This window comes from Lissotriton vulgaris, chromosome 4_1 (assembly GCF_964263255.1).
Source record: "Lissotriton vulgaris chromosome 4_1, aLisVul1.2, whole genome shotgun sequence".
Lineage (NCBI taxonomy): Eukaryota > Metazoa > Chordata > Amphibia > Caudata > Salamandridae > Lissotriton > Lissotriton vulgaris.
In genome coordinates this window covers 577,137,459-577,157,358 of record NC_141691.1, presented here as the reverse complement: position 1 = coordinate 577,157,358, position 19,900 = coordinate 577,137,459, and the positions used below count along the sequence as shown (strand labels likewise).

General features: G+C 47.0%; 1 protein-coding gene across 1 annotated transcript; it reads right to left on the bottom strand.

Moving 5' to 3' along the window:
- Positions 1-8,240: 8,240 nt before the first annotated feature.
- On the bottom strand, positions 8,241-12,731 carry LOC147722280 (uncharacterized). Its single transcript, XM_086966822.1, has 2 exons — positions 12,359-12,731; positions 8,241-8,866 (listed from the first exon to the last, which is right to left on the bottom strand). Exons 1-2 carry the CDS (start codon positions 12,729-12,731, stop codon positions 8,241-8,243), a joined length of 999 nt encoding a protein of 332 aa, XP_086822948.1.
- Between the last annotated feature and the right edge of the window lie 7,169 nt (positions 12,732-19,900).

Genomic DNA, 19,900 nt, shown 5'->3' with positions numbered 1-19,900 from the left:
TCAGCCCCAAGATTACGTAGGAGGGCTCTGCCCGTATTATTGGATACATCACTTGGACCAGTGCGGCTTAACACCACATGGATGATAGTGGTATTTAACTCCATTAATACACAGGTAAGTTGAAGAAGAAAGGTGCGCTTCAGACCTGTGTGCACATACACAGAACCTATGCATAGTACCTTCCTGGTAATAGTTAGTTCGGCAAACCCATAGCAACCCTCCTGATCAACCCAGGTCTTAAGCACTAAATGGGACAAGATGGCTATGCCATGTATATGGGGTGCCATCAAGTTATCTGCTGCTCGCAGAGGACAACTGTGTATGTATTTGCCCACCCAATCCAGCTGAAGCTTTTCAACTTCTGTCTCAGTGAGGTGTGTCTCCTGGAGAAGAGCTAAGTAGGTGCATTTGGAATTGAGAAAGAAGAGCCCTTTTCCATGCTTTTTTGTTATTTTTTTTTTATTATTTTATTTTATTGGTTCACAGCATAAATACACAGCATAAATACAACATCAAGAATAAATGAAATAGTACCACCATACCAAGGAAAAGAAAAAAAATACAAAAAAAAGATAAATCAACTAATACATATAAAGAATGGCTTAATACATCCAAAACAACGAAACCATAAGCTCGGTTATACATGTGCACAAAAAAAAGATTACAATAAATATAAATACAATTCAGATTTCATAGCATATTCAATCTTCATAATAATCTGAGAAGGCCCCCCAGATTTTTAAACCCATTTTTTTCTTTCTCCTAGACCCAGAAGCTGAAAAAAGGCCCCACTCCAATTTATATAAGCTATACATTCGTGCTCGCCATTGTTGAAATAACGGTGGCTTTTCCTGTAACCACTCTGAGGCAATGCACATTCGTGCAACAGTCATAGTAAAGAAAATAAAATGACGAAAACTATATAATCTATCAGCAGGATTATCATTAGGAATTTTCCCCAACACCAACATCGAAGGGGTAATCGTCAGGCGAAAATTAAGCACTAAAGACATACATTTTTCAATATCTTCTAAGAATCCGGCCAATCTAGGACAGGAAAAAAAAATGTGTATACTGTCTGCATGCTCAGTTTTGCACCGGAAACATTTTCCATCAAAGCTCTCCCCCCATTTGGGCATACGTTCAGGTGTATAATATAAATCAAACAGGGTTTTGAAGAATTGTGCTTTTAAATTAGCCAACATTAAAGCTTCTTTATACAACAAGATAAGATCTTCCACAAATACTTCTGTGTCCCCTAGACTATTGACCCATTTTACCCTAAATTTCTCAAGATCGTCCACCTTCTCTTCTACAAGCATTCTATACAAAGTACCAATTTTCACCTGTCCACTAACCCCCTCGATAACTTGGTCCTTATGTAAAATTAACTTTTGTCTGCTGAAAAAATCCCGAATTTGTAGAAATTTAAAAAAATAGCTTCTGGGTAAATCAAACTGATCAGTTAATTCCACAAAATATTTACACTTGCCATCCACCCCTTTTCCATGCTTGATGTAATTTGCAAGAACATTGACGTTCCAGGAAAGAATGCGCAATGTTGAGTGCACAGACATGAAGATCACGAGAATCAAAGGGGAGTCTGAGGGCCATGAACAATGTTGTGCGGGTGGGAGGGTAGTCAGGTCCCTCTGGTGGTCTATGGAATGTTGAAAGGGTAGATGAGAAATTACAGGTTGAGGGGACTAACCTACAGAAAGGACAGGCAAGAGGAAGCCTAACTGAATACCCAAGAGAGATGAAAAAAGTGAAAACAGAAAAGATGGAGATGAAGAAAGGAAAAAGGAACAAGTATTAGGGGAAGAACAAAAGAACAATGCACATGCAAACCAAACAAAAATCATGTAATCAAGTACACTGCACTGCATGTCATAACAACTGTAGTCTGTGGGACAACACCTGAGGGGCCGTCACATCTGGAAGGCTCTGGTGTCCATTGGTTGAGAGGAAAGGAGGGTGGTGGGGAGCAGGCCCTACAAAGAGTTCAGGACAATGGCAAAGATCAGAGGGTAGGTGAGTAATGATGTGAAAGAGAAAGGCTGCCAGCAGGCTTGTTCCAATGCCTGCAAGCTGAGTGGAAGGGCATTAATGAGAACACAGTACACACTGAATCACTGCACTGGCTGAATTCCATGTGAATCACGAACCCATAGGGTGTATGTTCAGAAGGGGGGGGGGGGCTTTTTGTGTCATAATCTGTGAAGAGTGTGACCAAGTGGAGGATAACATGGTATTCTGCTGGAGGGGAGGTGGCGGTTAAGTAGATGTTTGTTTTTGCCGAACCACCACCAGGTGGGCACGGGTATCAAACATTTAACAATGATCTACAAGGAACAAATGAGTCAAAGAATGGTGATTCTGGGCTACCTCTGCACACAATACAGCTATATCATGCCACCACAGCCACACAACAGCTGAATGTGTGTAGATGCAAAATACAGCCATGTGCGAAGGATGCAAGTGACCCGTGAATGGGAATGTACACAACGACAAGGGAGGCGTCGATGTGCAGGACAGACATGGGTATGCAAACCACAGATATGCCCATGCAGACCACAACTGCTGGTGACTAGAGAGTGCTGTGTGTACATTGTCATGGTGAATGGACTGCAGCCATGCTACTCGTCATGTGGTGTCTCTTGCATTGTCAGTGTGGAGACGTATATGCATGTTTGCTGTATTTTGCACGTGTACATGTGTTGGTTGTGTGCTTGTTGATGTGTTGTGTTGGTGTCCCTTTGGACACATGGTGTACGTGGGACTACTTGGTGTTTGTGTGTGTGCTGAAGTGTTCCCGTGGGATCAGGGACATGATTGTGAGTCGTTGTGGGTGTGCAGTGTGCTCTGCTTAATTGTGCAAGTGTGCCATTGTGCCCATCTCCCCCTGTCCACCCACTCCCTGGTCGGTGCGCACTCTGTTGATGTGGTGTCGGGTCATGTTGAGCAGTGTCCAGATCCCCGACTCCTGCCACCGTCCCCTGACTGGTAACTGTGGCCACCATCTTCTCCATATCATTTAGCTCCTGGTGCTCTAATGGCCCCCTCCTCCAGGGTGAGTTGCTGCTTTCATGTTGGCAGCGAGTTTCTGCTTGGTTTTGCCATTTACATCAGTCCTGGGCCTCTTGTGCTCTTCCATTGTCTTCCTCTGCCATGTGACGACATTCACATGGTCCGAGGTGGTGTGCCATCTTTGCCTCTTTGTTACTAATGACACGTTGGAGGTGACGTACAGTTGGTGGTGGTGTTCTGGCTCATCCTTGGCGATAATCGAGTTTTCTTGGCGACTGTACCTTGTCTTCCTCTTCTCATTGGCCTTCCACGTGCCCTGTATTCCTGGGTGTTTCTCCGTGGAGATTGTGAGGTTCATGTTGTCCTCTGCAGTGGGCAGGGTGCATCTGTGGTACTCCGCAGATGATGTAGTTTTAGTGGCATTTTCCATCTGCTGTTGCTGTGCTTTTTCCCGCATTACGCATGGGTATTGCTAATCTCTCGCTGGTTGTCACTGTTTTCTTACCGCGTTTGGGCACATCACGTCTTTTTACGCGTTATGGCCTTGTGTTTTTATCTCCATCTCCATGGTTGTATCACGGACATTGGCTGTGTTTTCGGCAGACTATCGCATAGTACCGCTGTGTTGTGAATTCCACGTTAACACAGGGTTATTTTCCCGCGATAGGCTGAGATGTGTAAAGGTGCTTTAGCATTTGTTGGGTATGTTTATCACACATTCTTGTGAATATACCCTTTAATCTCCCCGTGCCTAACAAAAAAAAAACGTGTCCTTGTGTACCGAAACTGATGCTAATGTAAAGTGCTCTGATACCCGATACCTTCGGGTATAGTTTGCTATATTAAAAAAAAACTCTGAACACAGGAAGAAGCATGAAGCATGCATGTCATGGACAAATGGGGGGAAATAATATGAGAGTGATGATGGAGCCAGCAAATGAGAAGCCTGTGGGAGGGCTGAAGCCCACATATTATACACAAAATTTTCTTAGAGACAGCGAAAGCGCTGTTTAGTCGAGTCCAAAAAAAGGGTATGTTGCCACCATTGTGCTCCTTAACTCACAGGTAAGGCAGCAGCCATTTACCACTTATCAGGGTTTGCACGTTGGACACCCCTCCTGGTCCAAACAGACTGATGCCTGTAAGGCAGGGCTTGGTCATGGTGCACATGCATGATCTGTGTTCGCTCATGACTAAAAATCAGCACCAAGGATTCAGATATCATTGCAGCTGATGCATTCAGGTCAGGGGTGCACATCTGTCACCATGTGAGTGACTTTTCTGTCCCAACACTGCAGTTTATATTTCATGAATGAAACTACAAAGAGGCCATGTTGTCATTTTAAAAGGCCTAATTGTACACAGGGTAATGATTCTCAGAATCGTTTATGTGCACTTCAACAAGACAATAAGAATAATGGGTGGTGGGAGGAGTTTGGTGTTGCTTTGTTGTTGTAGTGTGTTTTATTGTTGTGCTGATTTATGGGAACGTTGTAGCATCTTTTTGTGTTGTGGTTTGCACTTTTTAACTGAAAGTTACTGCTTTTCATTTGTATTTTCGGTGTATCATTAGGATGTGCTGTTGCCATGTTTTATGTTTTTTGTCGTTGTGTTGTTTGATTATTGCTGGAATGCTTTTGCCCTACCTGCATGATATTTTGATATGTTTTGTTACTGTTGTGTTATATTTGGGTTGTCCTACTGTGGCGTTATAGTTGTGTGTGTTCTATTATTAACTAGTTTGTGTTTGCAGCTGTGTTGTGTTTTATTGTTGTAGTTTGTAATGTTATACAGTGTGATTTGGGTGTCCATGGATATGTGATATTAATTTCACATTCAGAACACATTTTCTAGGTAATGTTTGACTAGGTTTACGAACTTTTGGTGATTAACAAACTTTTAGCAATGTGAACGAAAATGGATTAAACTGTAGACTTTTAGGTAGATTACTAGGTCGCCATGCATACTTAGTGTAAAATACACAATTGCATACATGGTAGAAATGTGCAAAAAATCTTCCACACTGAGAACATCTTGCCTCAAAAAATATAGGGGCGGATTTACAATCCGTTTGCGCCACCGGTGTATCACTTTGTGTGACGCACCGGCTGCGCATTTTACTGCCCTATATTTACAAGGACAGGAAAAGCTACCCTACGTGACTTTTCCTGTCCTTGTAAATATGACCCCTTTACACGCAGTACTTTGCGTGAAAGGGGGTTCCATGGGTGTTGCTGTGGGTGTTCCCACGCATCACCCATGGAACTTGACATATTTCCAGATTTACAGAAAATCGTAAATCTGTAAATGCATCCCTCTGCTATGCCTCCTCAGGGGATGTGTAGGGAGGCGCAACGAGAAGAAATGTATTCCTTGTTGTTTTCCTCTTTCTAAGCCTGCTGCATTCTGCAGCACATATAGTAAGAGGAAATCACCTCTGGTGATTGTTTATGTAGGGGAAGGCTTCCCTTTCTGCGGATAAACAATCATTAAAACAGTGAAGTTTTGCAAGTTCTATGTGTGCTAATTCAGCACACATAGAAGTTGTAAAATGCCATTTCTGATAGTTTATGTGCAAGAAAGGAAGCCTTCTTGCATAAAAATAACCATCCCCGTGACGCAGGCATCCTTGCAACATGGTGCAAGGGTGCTTGCATCGGCGCATGGTAGCAGTTTGGGCGCCGGCGCAGGGAGAAGCCCAGAGATGCAACATATTGTTGTAAATATGTCACACCACTGTGCTTCGAAACTAATGCAGCACCGGACAGCAAAATGACTTGCAGCTCCGCGCTGTTAGTTCATTGTGTACCTGCCCCATTGGATGTACCCTTTGCTTACCCACCCTCTAATTTCACCAATTTCTCTCTATTACAAGAGTAGTCTTACATGTGTTTCCATGATGTGAAACAATGATTTAAATATTTGTGAATGGCCATACATTTTTGATTGAGAGATGACAGCATTCTGCATCACCAAATCCCTTTGAGAGTCCACCCGGCTCCCCTTGAGGGCCAACGCTGCTGCCCTGGATGGTCCGAGTCAGGTCTGTGAGTGTAAACGTCTTCTCATCTGGGAACTTCCACTCACTCACACGACCTGCGGTTCAATTCACTTTGGGGTTCAGGCCCATGGTAGGCAGTTACACCTTGACGGCTGTGACGAATGCTCTAATCAGGGACCGGTGGAATTTCTTTGGGTTTGATAACATTGATTTATAGCTAATAAATGCCTCATTAAATCTAGAATATTTATTAAAAAGAAAGCAAAATGGTTCTACAAAGGATTGCCGGGAGGAAACAAACAACACGGACCACTGAAGTACCCTTGTGAGTTTCCAATACAATGTTATTGTAATCTGCGAGGTGTTACATCAAAAGAAATTATTTCTAGCAGATGCTCTGTTCGTGACATAATTTAAAGCAGCTTCTCTATCGCAGAAACAAAGACTCTGGAGTGGGGCGCTTTCTCTAATGAGCACTCCTCTAGCTGGCTTTCCAGGTGCTGGTGTGAAATGAGATGGAACAAACTGGAATTACATAGACAGATTGTTCTTGTAAAACTGGACATCTGTCCGCCTTAGCCAAAGTAAACACTTCCCGTCATGCAGTTGGGCCCTGTGCGGCCGTGGGTCTAATTTCAATCTCCGCCGCCGCCTGAATTTAAATGTTACGCACTCTATAGTTCTGAAATCGAACGGCAATCAGCGTGTCTCTGATGGCACCTGAAGCTGACAGGTACTGTGGATAATGAGACGGCAGGAGGACAGGTAGGAAAGCAACCTTGCAAGAGTTAACTCTTTTTTTGAAAATGTCAACTAGCAAGCAAATCATGCACACGGCATGTAAATGTATCCGCTCGGGGACTGGTTTTATATACCAGATGGCAGATGGTGGTTTTGTCGTTGCAGACGTGGCATGCGTGAGAAATATTAAAGAAAGGTGAAGTTATAAAGCTGTTGTAAAGCTATTTGAGGATCTATGTATAAAGAATCGTGAGGGTTGAGCATCACATTAATTGGGCCATACTTTAGGATCGCCCAGAATAATCCAGACCCATACACAATGAGACAACACCACTGGATAGCATAAAAGGCCACTTTTTATTCCATAGATCAGGCAATTTTTATATCCATAAACCAATAAACAGTTGTAATTTTCACTTGTCTTCAAACCAATGAATTTGCATATTATGCCAAAACCATAACCTTTCTTTTGCACTTGTTTGTTTATAACGGTATTGTTCCAAACCAATATAACTTATTTTCCGTTGAAATCACCCCCATGTTTCGAAATCTTTTCACTTTTCCTCTTTCTTTCTTTTTCCCCCATCTTGTACCTCCCACCACCCTCTCTCCTGAAGGACGGTCAAGTCCGCTCTAAATCTTGACCTCCCCCTATTCCGCCAAATTCAGCTAATAGGATACACAACCATTGCCTGACCTAATGTGGCATCTTTCTTGTTTGACATATCTAATGTTCATAAGTAACTTTGTTAACAGTATACAATTTATTATTTAACATTTTGTCAACAGGGGTGGGTGGGCGGGCCTCGCCGAAAAACGCTCCTGCCTCAACTACGGAGCCTAAAATGGCGCTCCTGACTAACTCCTACGCACTGCCTCGCGCGCGCTGCCCTGCCTAACGCGTCATCGCTCTGGGTCTGTACCACCGGGCGAAAATCCGCGGGGGGAGACTGCTTCGCTCTGCTCCCCCCGAGGATTACATCGCCCAGAATAATCCAGACCCATACACAATGAGACAACACCACTGGATAGCATAAAAGGCCACTTTTTATTCCATAGATCAGGCAATTTTTATATCCATAAACCAATAAACAGTTGTAATTTTCACTTGTCTTCAAACCAATGAATTTGCATATTATGCCAAAACCATAACCTTTCTTTTGCACTTGTTTGTTTATAACGGTATTGTTCCAAACCAATATAACTTATTTTCCGTTGAAATCACCCCCATGTTTCGAAATCTTTTCACTTTTCCTCTTTCTTTCTTTTTCCCCCATCTTGTACCTCCCACCACCCTCTCTCCTGAAGGACGGTCAAGTCCGCTCTAAATCTTGACCTCCCCCTATTCCGCCACACAGGAAAAACCTTGGATTTTTCCTGACCCCACCAACAAACCCAAACCATTCTTATCATAGTGTGTTGTTACCCATGTCAGTTTGCTTTGCCCTTGCTCTTTTTTTTTTTTTTTTTATTCCTCCCTTCTAGCAGACACCCACAGATCAACTTTCAAACATTTTGATAGCATGTCTCTGATCTCCAGTATGTAATACGCCATCCCCAACTGTGTTAAGTGGACACCGTCTTCCCTAAACAGATGGCCGTCTTTTCCAGTGATGCTGTCATGTGCAATTGTCTGGATCCCTAAACCCACACAGAAGATCTTCATAGCCCTGTTTACCTTTTTTCTGGCCTTTTCCATGGCGGCCTGACTCCTTGCATTTTTCCATTGCTGCCTAAACACAAATTCAGTCCATACTAGACTGGTCCCTAGCCAGTTGTTAGAAACCACAGCTAAATCTAATTGCATGGCTTTGATTATGCTTAGCCCCGATAAAGCCACTAGGTCATTTTCCCCTAGATGGAGAATGAGCATATCAGGACCGCCTCTGTCATACCTTATCTTAGCCAATAGAGGAAACAAGTTCTCCCAGCGCATACCCCCTTTACCGCACCAGTAAAGTTCATGTCCAGCGCTGGGGATACCAAGGTTCCTTCCATAGATTTGATGATCCGCAAAGATCGCTGCCCATTTCACGAATGAGTGTCCCACGATCCAGATTTGTTTTTTGGCCGGATTCAAACCCCGAATGTCTCCTAGATGAAAGAAAACAGACCCAATGAGAAAAACTCAACATACAACTTTATGCTTAACAACTTCTAGTTTGTACTACTGTCCATGCTTCTTCTACAGCATATGTGCTTTTTTTTATTTTTATTTTTATTTTTTTACATAGCGTGCACAGCAGTTAGAACTCCACCTTCCTATCCTTTTGATCGCATTCCAACCCAAACCCAAACAGGCTGCTTCAGACGCTGCTCCTATACGAAAGGAATGTGTTGCATAATTCATTGGATTGAAGCCTAACAATAAAAGTGTTCTTCTCATGACTACCAGCAGCTGGTGACTCGAAAGCTTACCGCCTGCCTTGTGCACAAAGATTGGTCCACCCAGAACACCTGTAAAAAACTGAAACTCCCTCCACTCTTGTACTGGGCAACAACCTTGTATGTGAGTCACATTTAGGTGTATCCACACCCCTTGCCCCAATTGATCTGTTTTTGATTTGCCTAACCATATTTTCAAAGTGTCACCTTCCAAGCACACATCCCTGCCACATAAGCCGCAATCATTCTTTAAACCTAAAAGTTCAGAAACTCTAAAAGCTCCAAAAAAGAGCCATATCATTACCAATCTAAAAAGCTTAATTTCATGAGCGTTGTAACAAGCTTTGTGTAAGTACCCCAACATACGTTGGAGCAATTCAAATGTTATTGGCGCTCTTGTGTGTGAGCTTGACGCCTTCACCCTCTGCAATCCCTTCAAAACTCTCTTCACCAATATATGGTTATTTGGATCCCGGCCCCAATACAATTGTCCGTAGAAGGAAATCCCCGCTAGCTTACCCGCTATGGTGTTATGCGACAAACCCCTGTCAATTAAATGTAAAACAAAATCAAGTATGAGGGGGATATACATCTCTTCTCTTTGTACAAAGTTATAAGTGTCAACATAACTTAGAAATTCATGCCATGCCAGCATATAACTTCGTTGAGTGGATGACGCTATTGAGTTCTCCACCAGCCGTAGTATCCTCATTCCCCTAGAGCCCAGATGCTGATAGGTACCGATGATTTCTTGACTGCTGCTCCCGGGGCCAGCTCGCGAAATCTGTCCCACTGGGAACGAGAGAGCGCATCAGCAATTGAGTTATTGATACCTGCAATGTGTGCTGCGCGAAAAACAATGTTCAGACGCAGACTTAACAGCATGAAAGCCCTCAAAAGGCCTAGCACTCTCCTGTCCTTGGCTTTCTGCCTGTTTATTAAGTGAACAACTGACAAGTTGTCTACATGAAAAAGGATTGTTCTGTTGCTAAGCTCTTGGCCCCATACCTGCAAAGCCACTAAAAGGGGAAAAAGCTCCAAAAACGCTATACTGCGACCTTGGGAAATCCATTCTTCTGGCCACCGCTCAGCGCACCAGCGCCCATCCCAAAAAATGCCAAATCCATGTAAACCTGACGCATCTGAGTACATTTGCACCTGCCACTTCATACTTTCTTCGATGAACAACAATGGCACTCCATTGAAATCCGCTAAAAATAACAACCAAATCCTTAAGTCCTCCTTTATGTTTTTGGTGAGCCTGATTCTATGGTGTGGCAGAGTTGCTCCTGACATGGCCATACCCAACAACCTGCAGAAAGTCCTTCCTGCCCTCACTACTCTGCACGCAAAGTTCAGGTATCCTAATAGTCTTTGTACTTGCCTGAGTTGTAATTTTTCTACTTGAAGGGCCTCTTGAATACATGACCTAATTTCCTCTAACTTCTTCTTAGGAAGTCGTGCCACCATTTCCACTGTATTGATCTCTATTCCCAGAAAAGTAATCTGTGTGCTGGGCCCCTCTGTTTTGTCTCGTGCCAAAGGCACCCCAAATGCTTCTGCCATATTCTGAAAAACTTGTAACGCCCTCTCACAATGTCCGGACTTCGCCAGTCCCATAAAGAAAAAGTCATCAAGGTAATGGCACACTTTGCCTACCCTACACTCTTGCTGAAACACCCACTGTAGAAATGAACTAAACAATTCAAAAAGGGCACAGGAAACTGCACATCCCATAGGTAAAACCTTGTCAAAATAAAAATAACCATTCAGCTGCATGCCCAAAAGCTCAAAATCTAAGGGGTGTATCGGTATTAATCGAAAAGCAGATTGAATGTCGCATTTTGCAAGCTCGGCCTGATCTCCTAAACTTCGTACCATTTTCAGAGCCTCGTCCACTGTAGTGTACGAGACTGCTGAATCCTCATCAGCAATAAAGTCATTAATAGAACTACCCTCCGGCCACGAAAGGTGTTGAATCATGCGGAATTCGCCCGCCGCTTTTTTGGGGATTACCCCTAGCGGCGACACCATGAAATGAACAAACGGCATCTCCTCAAAAGGCCCAGCTACTCTGCCTAAGCCTACCTCCTCACCCAGTTTCCTGCCCACCACCTCCGGGAAATCTCTAGCAGACCTCAAATTCTCCGCCCAACGCCTGTATCTGGGGCCCTGGTAACCAATTCGAAATCCCTCCTTAAACCCCCAATAAAGTTTGGCAGCCGCCTCGCTGTTCGGGTACCTGTCCAGCCAAGGGATGAGCAATTCCCATTTAATTGGGGTAAAAGCCTTTTGGTATAGGAGGGAGTGGAGCTCCCCTGCCCCTGGCAGCCTGGATTTGTGGTTGATGGGTATGCTCGGTTGTGTCTGCTGCAGGCGCAAGGCATTGCAATAGCATATGTCTGCCTCCGCACTGGGAACATTCGTGTTTGAATCTACAATATGGCCGGTTACAATACCCCCTGTTGTAGTTCCAGCAGGAGCCCAATCCGCTTGTATGCCCCCTTGTGACAGTCCCCGCCCCTCCCTGGGCGGCGCGCCCTGGAAAGGGCCGGTACGCCACCGGCAAACCACTAGCTGTGTGGGTGGTTTCCGTAAGCTGAGAGGATGACATCCATTGCAACCATAATTCTGTGTCTATATCACCCCAAGGTTTTGAAGGGTTCATGCTCATCCTGGCCCTGAACTCCTCGTCATAATTTAACCAGGAAAAACCACCAAAATGCATGTGGGCCTTACGTACCACATCCATGTACTTAAAGAGTGAAACTGCCCTTTCCGGATATTTTTCACAATAAATGCTGGAGAAAATTAAAAATGCAGACGACCAATTGTCTATATTTCTCGGCACCCTGGGATGTCTTGCCAATTCTAATTCTTCCTCCTTGGACCCTTCTCTAGATTGGACATCTCTGTGTAGCAAACGGAAAACATCTACGTAGTCATGTTGCCATATCTTTTGTTTTGTCTTGTGAGACAGGTGGGTACCTAGCGGCATTGACACACCCATGTATGGCAGCCTACCTGGCATAGGTGAACTATCTTCCGTGTGTTCTAGGCTAATGTAGTGGGCTGACTTACCAACCTGTCCACTTGCCTGTGCAGGCGCCGCTTTACTGTGTATTTGCGGTACCTTGTCCTGAGCCTTTTCACCCCTAACCTGTGAAGAGACATCCCATGCCCCCCACCAACGTGGCTTACCCTTGGGAAGCTGTTCCTCGCGTCGTCTCAGTTCTTCTTTAGAGATCCGCTCGAGATTCTCCTTCTGTACTCCAGAGTCCCCATCTTCATCTTGAACCTGTAACGATTGAACAGAGCTTGTTGTCCCAGCCCTCCTCCCAGATCCCACTGCTACAGTTGATTGTCCCTTTTGAAAACTTCTCAGTTGTTTACTAACATTTCGCTCCTCTAATTGCTGTGGAAATGTCGCTATACTCTCCCTTGTGCCTTGTGGAGCGAAGATTTGGCTGCTTCCTCCCGGACGCTCACCATCTCCTACACCCCCATCATAAGTGTCCCAATCAAAAACAGGCTCTCGCTCCAAAAACCTGTCCGCCTGTTGTGGATCCGCCATAAATTCCACATTAAAACCACCTTGGTCAGTGGCCGCTCTGTCCTTCGCAAATTCCTTACCTTTCGCTCTCCTGCTACCCGTCGTATTCGTGGTCTGACCTTGCTCCGCTCCAGAGCCACCTGACACCTTATCTGCCCCGTCTACTAGAAGTACCTTGCTGCTGGGCTTCCTTACTTCCCTATGTTTCCGCTGTGCTTCAGCAGTGGAGGCATGTTCTACCCACACCCACTATCCTGATAAACTGCGGCCCAACTCTGTCTCATCTGGCGCAAAAACTAATGGTGCCTGGCGCGCCTCTGGAAAAATATATTCTCTGTTGAACCTGGTGTGCTCCAGCCCATTATCGTACATGTATTGTATAAAATCGTCTTGGCCTTGCTCAGCCAAAACCGCATCTCTGATCTGAGAAACCTCCCCATCTTCCTGTGGCAGCAAGCCTACCTGCCCTGTTGTGAAAAACTCAGAAAGGTCCTCATTGGGGGGGTCTGAAAGTCCAAAAACATCTTCTGCATCCTCAAAGTCTTGTTCCCTGGGCCTGGCCGGGGCGCGTGGTGCATTCATAATTGTGCAGGCGCCCCCCGCAGCCTCCTCATCACTGCCACTCGAATAATCCACTAGCGGCTGGGGCTGGGGAGGCTGTGTAACTAAGGCAGGGTGGGGGGGTGTACAAATGGGGCCAACTGTTTCTTTTCGGCCCTCAAAGCATTGTGGCCCTGTAAATACTGGCACTGGCCTGGGGCGGGGCGGCCTGACTGTAGCTGCTCTGGCCTGTCTGCCCCTGCCCACCCCCACTCGCTGGGTGCCTGTGTCAAGCCCACCCACCTCAAAAACCTCCCTCCCAAATGGGGGAGTAGCCAACTCACCCGGCAGCCTGACCACACAGCCCGTCCCTCGTAGCAATGCAGGTGATAAGGAGCGGGAAGACTGACCCCTCCACAGACCTGCTTGCCGGACGTTCCCCGCTGCCTGCCGAGCCCCTCTGGCTGACCTCGCTCTCCTCGGACCTTTCCTCGTGGCTGACGTCTGCCTGCACGCATCAATGGCTCTCTTGACTCCGTTCGCCGCCTGTCTCCTCGGGGGTCTGTGAGGTGGAGGGGAGTCAGCTGCGTCGCCGGTGCCTGCTGCCAAAAGGTCACTCCTGCCGGCTGCCGCTATGACGCGGAGCGCCTCCTGCAGTGCCTCTTGAGTAATCATGTCCGCCTTGAATTAGTCCAAGAAATGCCTGCAATTCACGAGGAGAGACCCGCCTCGCCGAAAAACGCTCCTGCCTCAACTACGGAGCCTAAAATGGCGCTCCTGACTAACTCCTACGCACTGCCTCGCGCGCGCTGCCCTGCCTAACGCGTCATCGCTCTGGGTCTGTACCACCGGGCGAAAATCCGCGGGGGGAGACTGCTTCGCTCTGCTCCCCCCGAGGATTACATTGCGCTGATTTTCCGACTCTGACAGCTTGGAAATTTTAGTCAATTATCTGACTTAGTGGAAATATAAATAATGTTGTGCTTTGGGCCAGGAAATTCGTTATACGGAGTAATAGGGCTGATTTACACAAGGACATTCGCTTTCACAACGCATGACCACCTCCGTTGGGCTTCTTCTTTTCAGTACCTAAATGAAGGTGAGTCTGTACCCTGAGTCAGATAACCTTTGTGCCACTGAAAGGGCATGGGCTCTTTTTCACATAATGGATATCTTTGCTTGCATTTACATGCCTTGTTTCCATGCCTTGGCTCACCCCACTGTACCAATAACAAAGTTCCACATCCGAGGCACAACGCGTTTTAGCGTGTCCATCTGGAGACAATCACCTGCGCTTTGGTAAGAATTAATTTTAATTTTTTGTGCTTGTTATTCAGATGCAGCATGTTGGACCTGGGATTCTCAGATCACAAAGGTAGCTTGACACAGGGTAGAAAGGTCCTTCCAAAGGCAAAAGTGCTAAGCTTGCGTCACACCCTTACAGTAGCTCAGTGTCCATCCACAAGAAAAGAAAGACACTACACCAGTCTTGGAAAAATACGATCTCCTTTATAAAATCTTCTTTTTGTATCTCTTTGTCTCTTAGCAGGGTTTATAACTCAATACAATACATGACTGCACATTTACTTCTTGACGTCCTCAAGACTTCACATTACATTTCTTATTATCATTTCTCAAGAGGAAAGATCCTCAGCATTTACCCTTGCACCCTCACTTTTCAGCATTAATATCACAGATTAAATTAGATAAATTACCAGAATAACGCTTCTCTGTGAGTAAGCTGTCATGTACATTACCCTTGGGAACTCAGGGTCAACAATAGCTAGATGTTACAGCTGCACAGCAAGCCTGTCCCCATTAGCACCCTTGAAAAATGTCTCAACCAGCTGTATGTCTAAAAGAAAACAGGTACATTATTAGTGCATCTCATATATATTGCCATATAGTTTGCTCTACTCCAACAGGGGATGGTGTGGCTTAACCCCAGAACATTCCCATGCCCTAAATACTCGTCATCAAGGTATCCCCTGACTTCTAATTCAGCCCTACGGCCCTGGTTTTCAGTGGCTGATGACTGACCAGATTATCGGGAGCTCACTCCCTCTCAAGTTCGGCAGTTCCTGGAATGCACAGGTCCGATTCCTAAGGAATACTGTTCGTGCTGCGGAATTTCTGATTTATGACACCTCAGGCCTGCGTGTCTCGCCCTAAGCCTCCGGCTCATCACCCACTAAGGCCATGGCTCGAGCGTCTTTACTGCCACCCTCTCTCAGTGCAGATCCCCAGCTTACTTCGGTAATGTTGAGGTGTCACTCGAGCCCCAGTCAGCGCCCACTCTGTGTCCCTGATCAGAGGAAGGCTCCGCTGCTGACTGGATTGACTTGCCTTCCTCTTCTCTTGAGGTAGAAATCAGTTGTTCTTCACCACGCTGGCCCGTAGAGGCGTTCAGCCGGCTTCCGCGTTCCTCCTCTCGCCGGCTCCACCCACGATGAGCTCCGCCTTCACCCGGCCTCTCCCAGCGTCTCCACACACGCCTTCCCCGACGTCACCGCAGACCTGCCTCCAGAGCTCCTGGAACCTCCACTGTCCTCCGGCGGCACCTGCTGTCCCTCGCTATCACACCCCAGAGCAAGGAATCCACGGCAGGGGGGAGGGAAGAAAGGGGCACTTCCACACAGAAGGGTCGACAGCTGGCACGACAAGACCTCCGCACGGTGAGTCCCGCTTCCCGTCCACAGGGACCGTTCCCCGCCTCCCTCACACAGCGTCAGCAATGAATTGGCCTCACAGTGCTGCCAGTTAGTTTTCTACCGGCAGTATCGGGTAGGGGGAATCTGGGTTCACCGCTGCGATTGTTATCACTTCAGAGCTAGCTTCCTTTCCGCTTTCTAGCAGTAACACAAGTTCATCTTACTGGGCAATCAGGGTCAAGAGGAGGGTATATTTCGGAGCTAGTGATGGTATCACAATGGCAGGGTTTGATCAACAGGTAAGGGGTCACGTCAGTACGCAAGAGCAGCCGGCCCGCTGGTCGATCTAACCCCTCACAGTGTGCCTTCCTCCTCACTAAGTCGCCTCACTCCTCACCAGTTCCACACCACCCTCTCTCTGGTCACTCCAAAATGGCCGCCCTCCCTCTGACCTTTATATAGGCTGGCCTCAGGCTACTAGAACCAGATGGAAGGTTCTAGAGTGTCCCTACATTATCCTATGGGTCCCTTTTCTGAGGTGATCAGTTGTGGCAGTTACAAGCCACCATTTTGTAGAACTAAATTTTCATGAGAAAAGGGGGGACTTCTAGGCCTCAATAAAAGCATGAGGACAAGGTAGCAACCACCCCCAGGACAACACCGAAAAATTGAGTGGACATGAAAAAAAATGAAAAGTACTAGGAGGAAAAAGGGGACAAAATGAATAAATAAATAGGAGGGACCACCCGAAGGGCGGACAGGTCTAACACGCGTCCCCCCCAGCTGAAAGTGGGGAGAGCTACCCAACCCTTTGGGAGTTCTCATCACTAAGGCGGAAATACCTGGAAAGACCGTCTGCATTGGCGTGGTCCACTCCTGGTGGTTGTTCCACCCGGAATTCCATTTCCTGTAGGGAGATGGACCATCTCAACAGCTTGGGATTCTCCCCTTTCATTTGCATCAGCCAACAAAGGGGTCGATGGTCGGTCTTAACCAGGAAGTGCGAGCCAAATAGGTATGGTGGCAACTTCTTCAGAGCCCATACCACTGCAAAGGCTTCCCTCTCATTTGCACTCCACTTCTGTTCCCGGGGAAGCAGTCTCCTGGACCGGAAGACAACCGGTTGATCCAGACCCTCTTCATTGAGTTGCGATAACACTGCCCCAATGCCATGCTCTGATCCGTCTGTCTGGACAATGAATTCCTTGGACAAATCCGGGGCCCTTAGGACTAGTGCTGCACACATTGCCTGTTTCAACTTTTCAAAGGCTTGCTGACAAGCCTCCGTCCAGACTACCCGTTGAGGTTGCTTCTTGGATGTGAGCTCAGTTAGGGGTGCCACAATAGTGCCATACCCCTTCACAAAGCGACGGTAGTAACCTGTGAGGCCCAGGAAGGCTCAGACCTCAGTTTGGGTATTGGGGGCTCCCAGGCCATGATAGCCTCAATCTTTGCTTGGAGGGGCTGCACCGTTCCCCTGCCCACCAAGTGGCCTAGGTACACAACCAACCCCTGCCCGATCTGACATTTACTGGCCTGTTTCAGGGCCTGGAGAACAGCTTGTAAGTGACACAAATGATCCTCCCAACTGCTGCTGAAAACGGCAATGTCATCCAGAGAAGCAGCGGAGAAAGCCTCCATCCCAGAGAGGACCTGGTTCACCAGCCGCTGAAAGGTGGCAGGGGCGTTCTTGAGTCCAAAGGGCATTACGCAGAACTGGTAGTGGCCCTCAGGTGTGGAGAAGGCTGACCTTTCCTTTGCTCCATCTGTAAGGGAGATCTGCCAGTACCCTGAAGTGAGGTCAAAGGTACTCAAGTATTGGGCAGCTCCCAGCCGGTCAATATGTTCATCCGCCCTAGGGATCGGATGTGCATCAGTTTTGGTCACTGAATTCAGTCCCCGGTAATCCACACAGAACCTTAGTTCTGGAGTGGTGCCTGGTGGGGCAGCTTTTGGTACCAGAACCACTGGACTGGACCAGGGGCTATTAGAAGGTTCAATTACTCCTAGCTCCAGCATCTTTGTAACTTCACTGTGGATGCTGGCCTTCACCTTGTCCTACAGCCGGTAGGTCTTAGACATCACAGGTGGGCTGCCTCCTGTGTCCACATCATGGGTACACAGGTGGGTCCTTCCCGGGACAAGGGAGAACAGCGAGGAATATTGCTCAGGACCTGGTGGCAGTCCCTCTGCTGTTCAGGAGTCAGGGATGGTGAGAGAATCACTCCCTCCACTGACCCATCCTTTTCCTGAGACGAAAAGAGATCAGGGAGAGGCTCGCTTTCCGCTTCCTCTGCTCCATCAGTCACCATCATTAAGATGACCTCGGGCCTCTCATGGTGGGGTTGGAGACGATTGGCATGAAGCACCCGTTCTGGCTGTCGAGGGGTCTTAAGATCCACCAGGTAAGTGGCCTTACCCTTCTTCTCCATCACCTCAAAGGGGCCTGTCCAGCGATCCTGGAGGGCACTTAGCTCTCCAGGTTCCATCACCCACACTTTCTGGCCTGGCTCCAATTCCACCGGGTGAGCATTGTGGTCATACCACTCCTTCATCACTGCTTGGCTGGCTTCCAAGTTGTCAGAAGCTTGCTTCCACAACTTTGCAATTTTGATGAATACAAGCCTCAGCTAGGCCTGCAAATGCAACTGGTTCGCCCTTCTGTGCATAGAGTCCTCAGACTACACAAAGAAATTGGCACGGAAACTGGAAATACAAAGACATAGTTTAATAAACCTTTAAAGGTGGTACTACAGCCCACACAACACTCTACAGTATTGTACAAGGTAGCACAAAGAACTCAGACATGCGGTCCCCTTTTATACACAAAGAAGGGGCTCATAAGTAGGCGGTTACAACTCAAAGCATGATTTACGACCATATAGGGACATTTCTTGAACATGATCTATACATGGGTGGAGTTAACGGTTCTTGAGACCCGACGAATGCACATTCCAATCTATGCTAATCAGAGACAGATGTGACTCCTACTGGGCATGCGCTAGACGCACAAAGAACTATTTATAGCCTGTTGCTAAGCAAACTTCAGGGGTGACAATCAGTGAGGTAGGACTCGCCTCATGGCGAGCACATGGCAATGTATGGCACACAAGATGGACGCCAGAAAACAAAATGGAGTCTGGCCGTATATTAAGTATGAGCAGGAAAACTAAAACAAAGACACAATAGCATGTCTTCAGTGAATGCTTAATACTATCGCGGTTTTATTTACAACAATTTGGCTCCGGAAGGCCAGCATGTAGCTCACCACATCCTGGGGAAGCTTCCTGGGAGTCTTTTCCCATCCGTCTTTCACCAGGCTGAGAGGTCCACGCACAGGGTGCCCATACAGAAGCTCAAAGGGGCTGAAGCCCACTCCCTTCTGTGGAACTTCCCTGTAGGAAAACAACAGACAGGTTAGGAGGATGTCCCATTTCCTCCGCAAGCTCTCAGGCAGACTTCTTATCATGCCTTTCAAGGTCTTCTTGAACCTTTCCACCAGACCATTGGTCTGTGGGTGGTAAGGAGTGGTGAACCGGTAGGTAACCCCACACTCCTGCCACATAGCCCGCATGTACGCCGACATGAAATTGGTCCCCCTGTCGGACACAACCTCTTTGGGGAAACCCACTCAGGTAAAGATCCCCATCAGGGCCCTAGCCACTGCAGGTGCATTAATGGTCCTCAGAGGAATTTCCTCTGGGTACCGTGTGGCGTGATCCACCAGGACCAGGATAAATCTGTGACCAGCTGTAGTTGGTGGATCCAATGGCCCCACAATGTCGATGCCCACCATTTCAAAGGAGGTGCTAACGACAGGAAGTGGTTCCAGGGGAGCTTTCAGCTTCACCCCTGTTTTCCCACTGGCTTGGCAAGACACACATGTCCGGCAGTAAGTGTCAGACGCCACCTTCATCTGAGGCCAGTAAAAGTGGGGGACAAGCCGGGCAAAGGTCTTGTCCTGTCCTAAGTTTCCTGCCAAGGGTATCTCATGAGCCA

Excerpts from the sequence above, each read along its gene's own strand:
- LOC147722280 (XM_086966822.1), bottom strand. The coding sequence starts at position 12,731 with ATGGCGGATCCACAACAGGCGGACAGGTTTTTGGAGCGAGAGCCTGTT. Across the intron at positions 8,867-12,358 it reads CGAGGAACAGCTTCCCAAGG|GAGACATTCGGGGTTTGAAT; the intron begins GTAAGCCACGTT and ends TCTTTCATCTAG.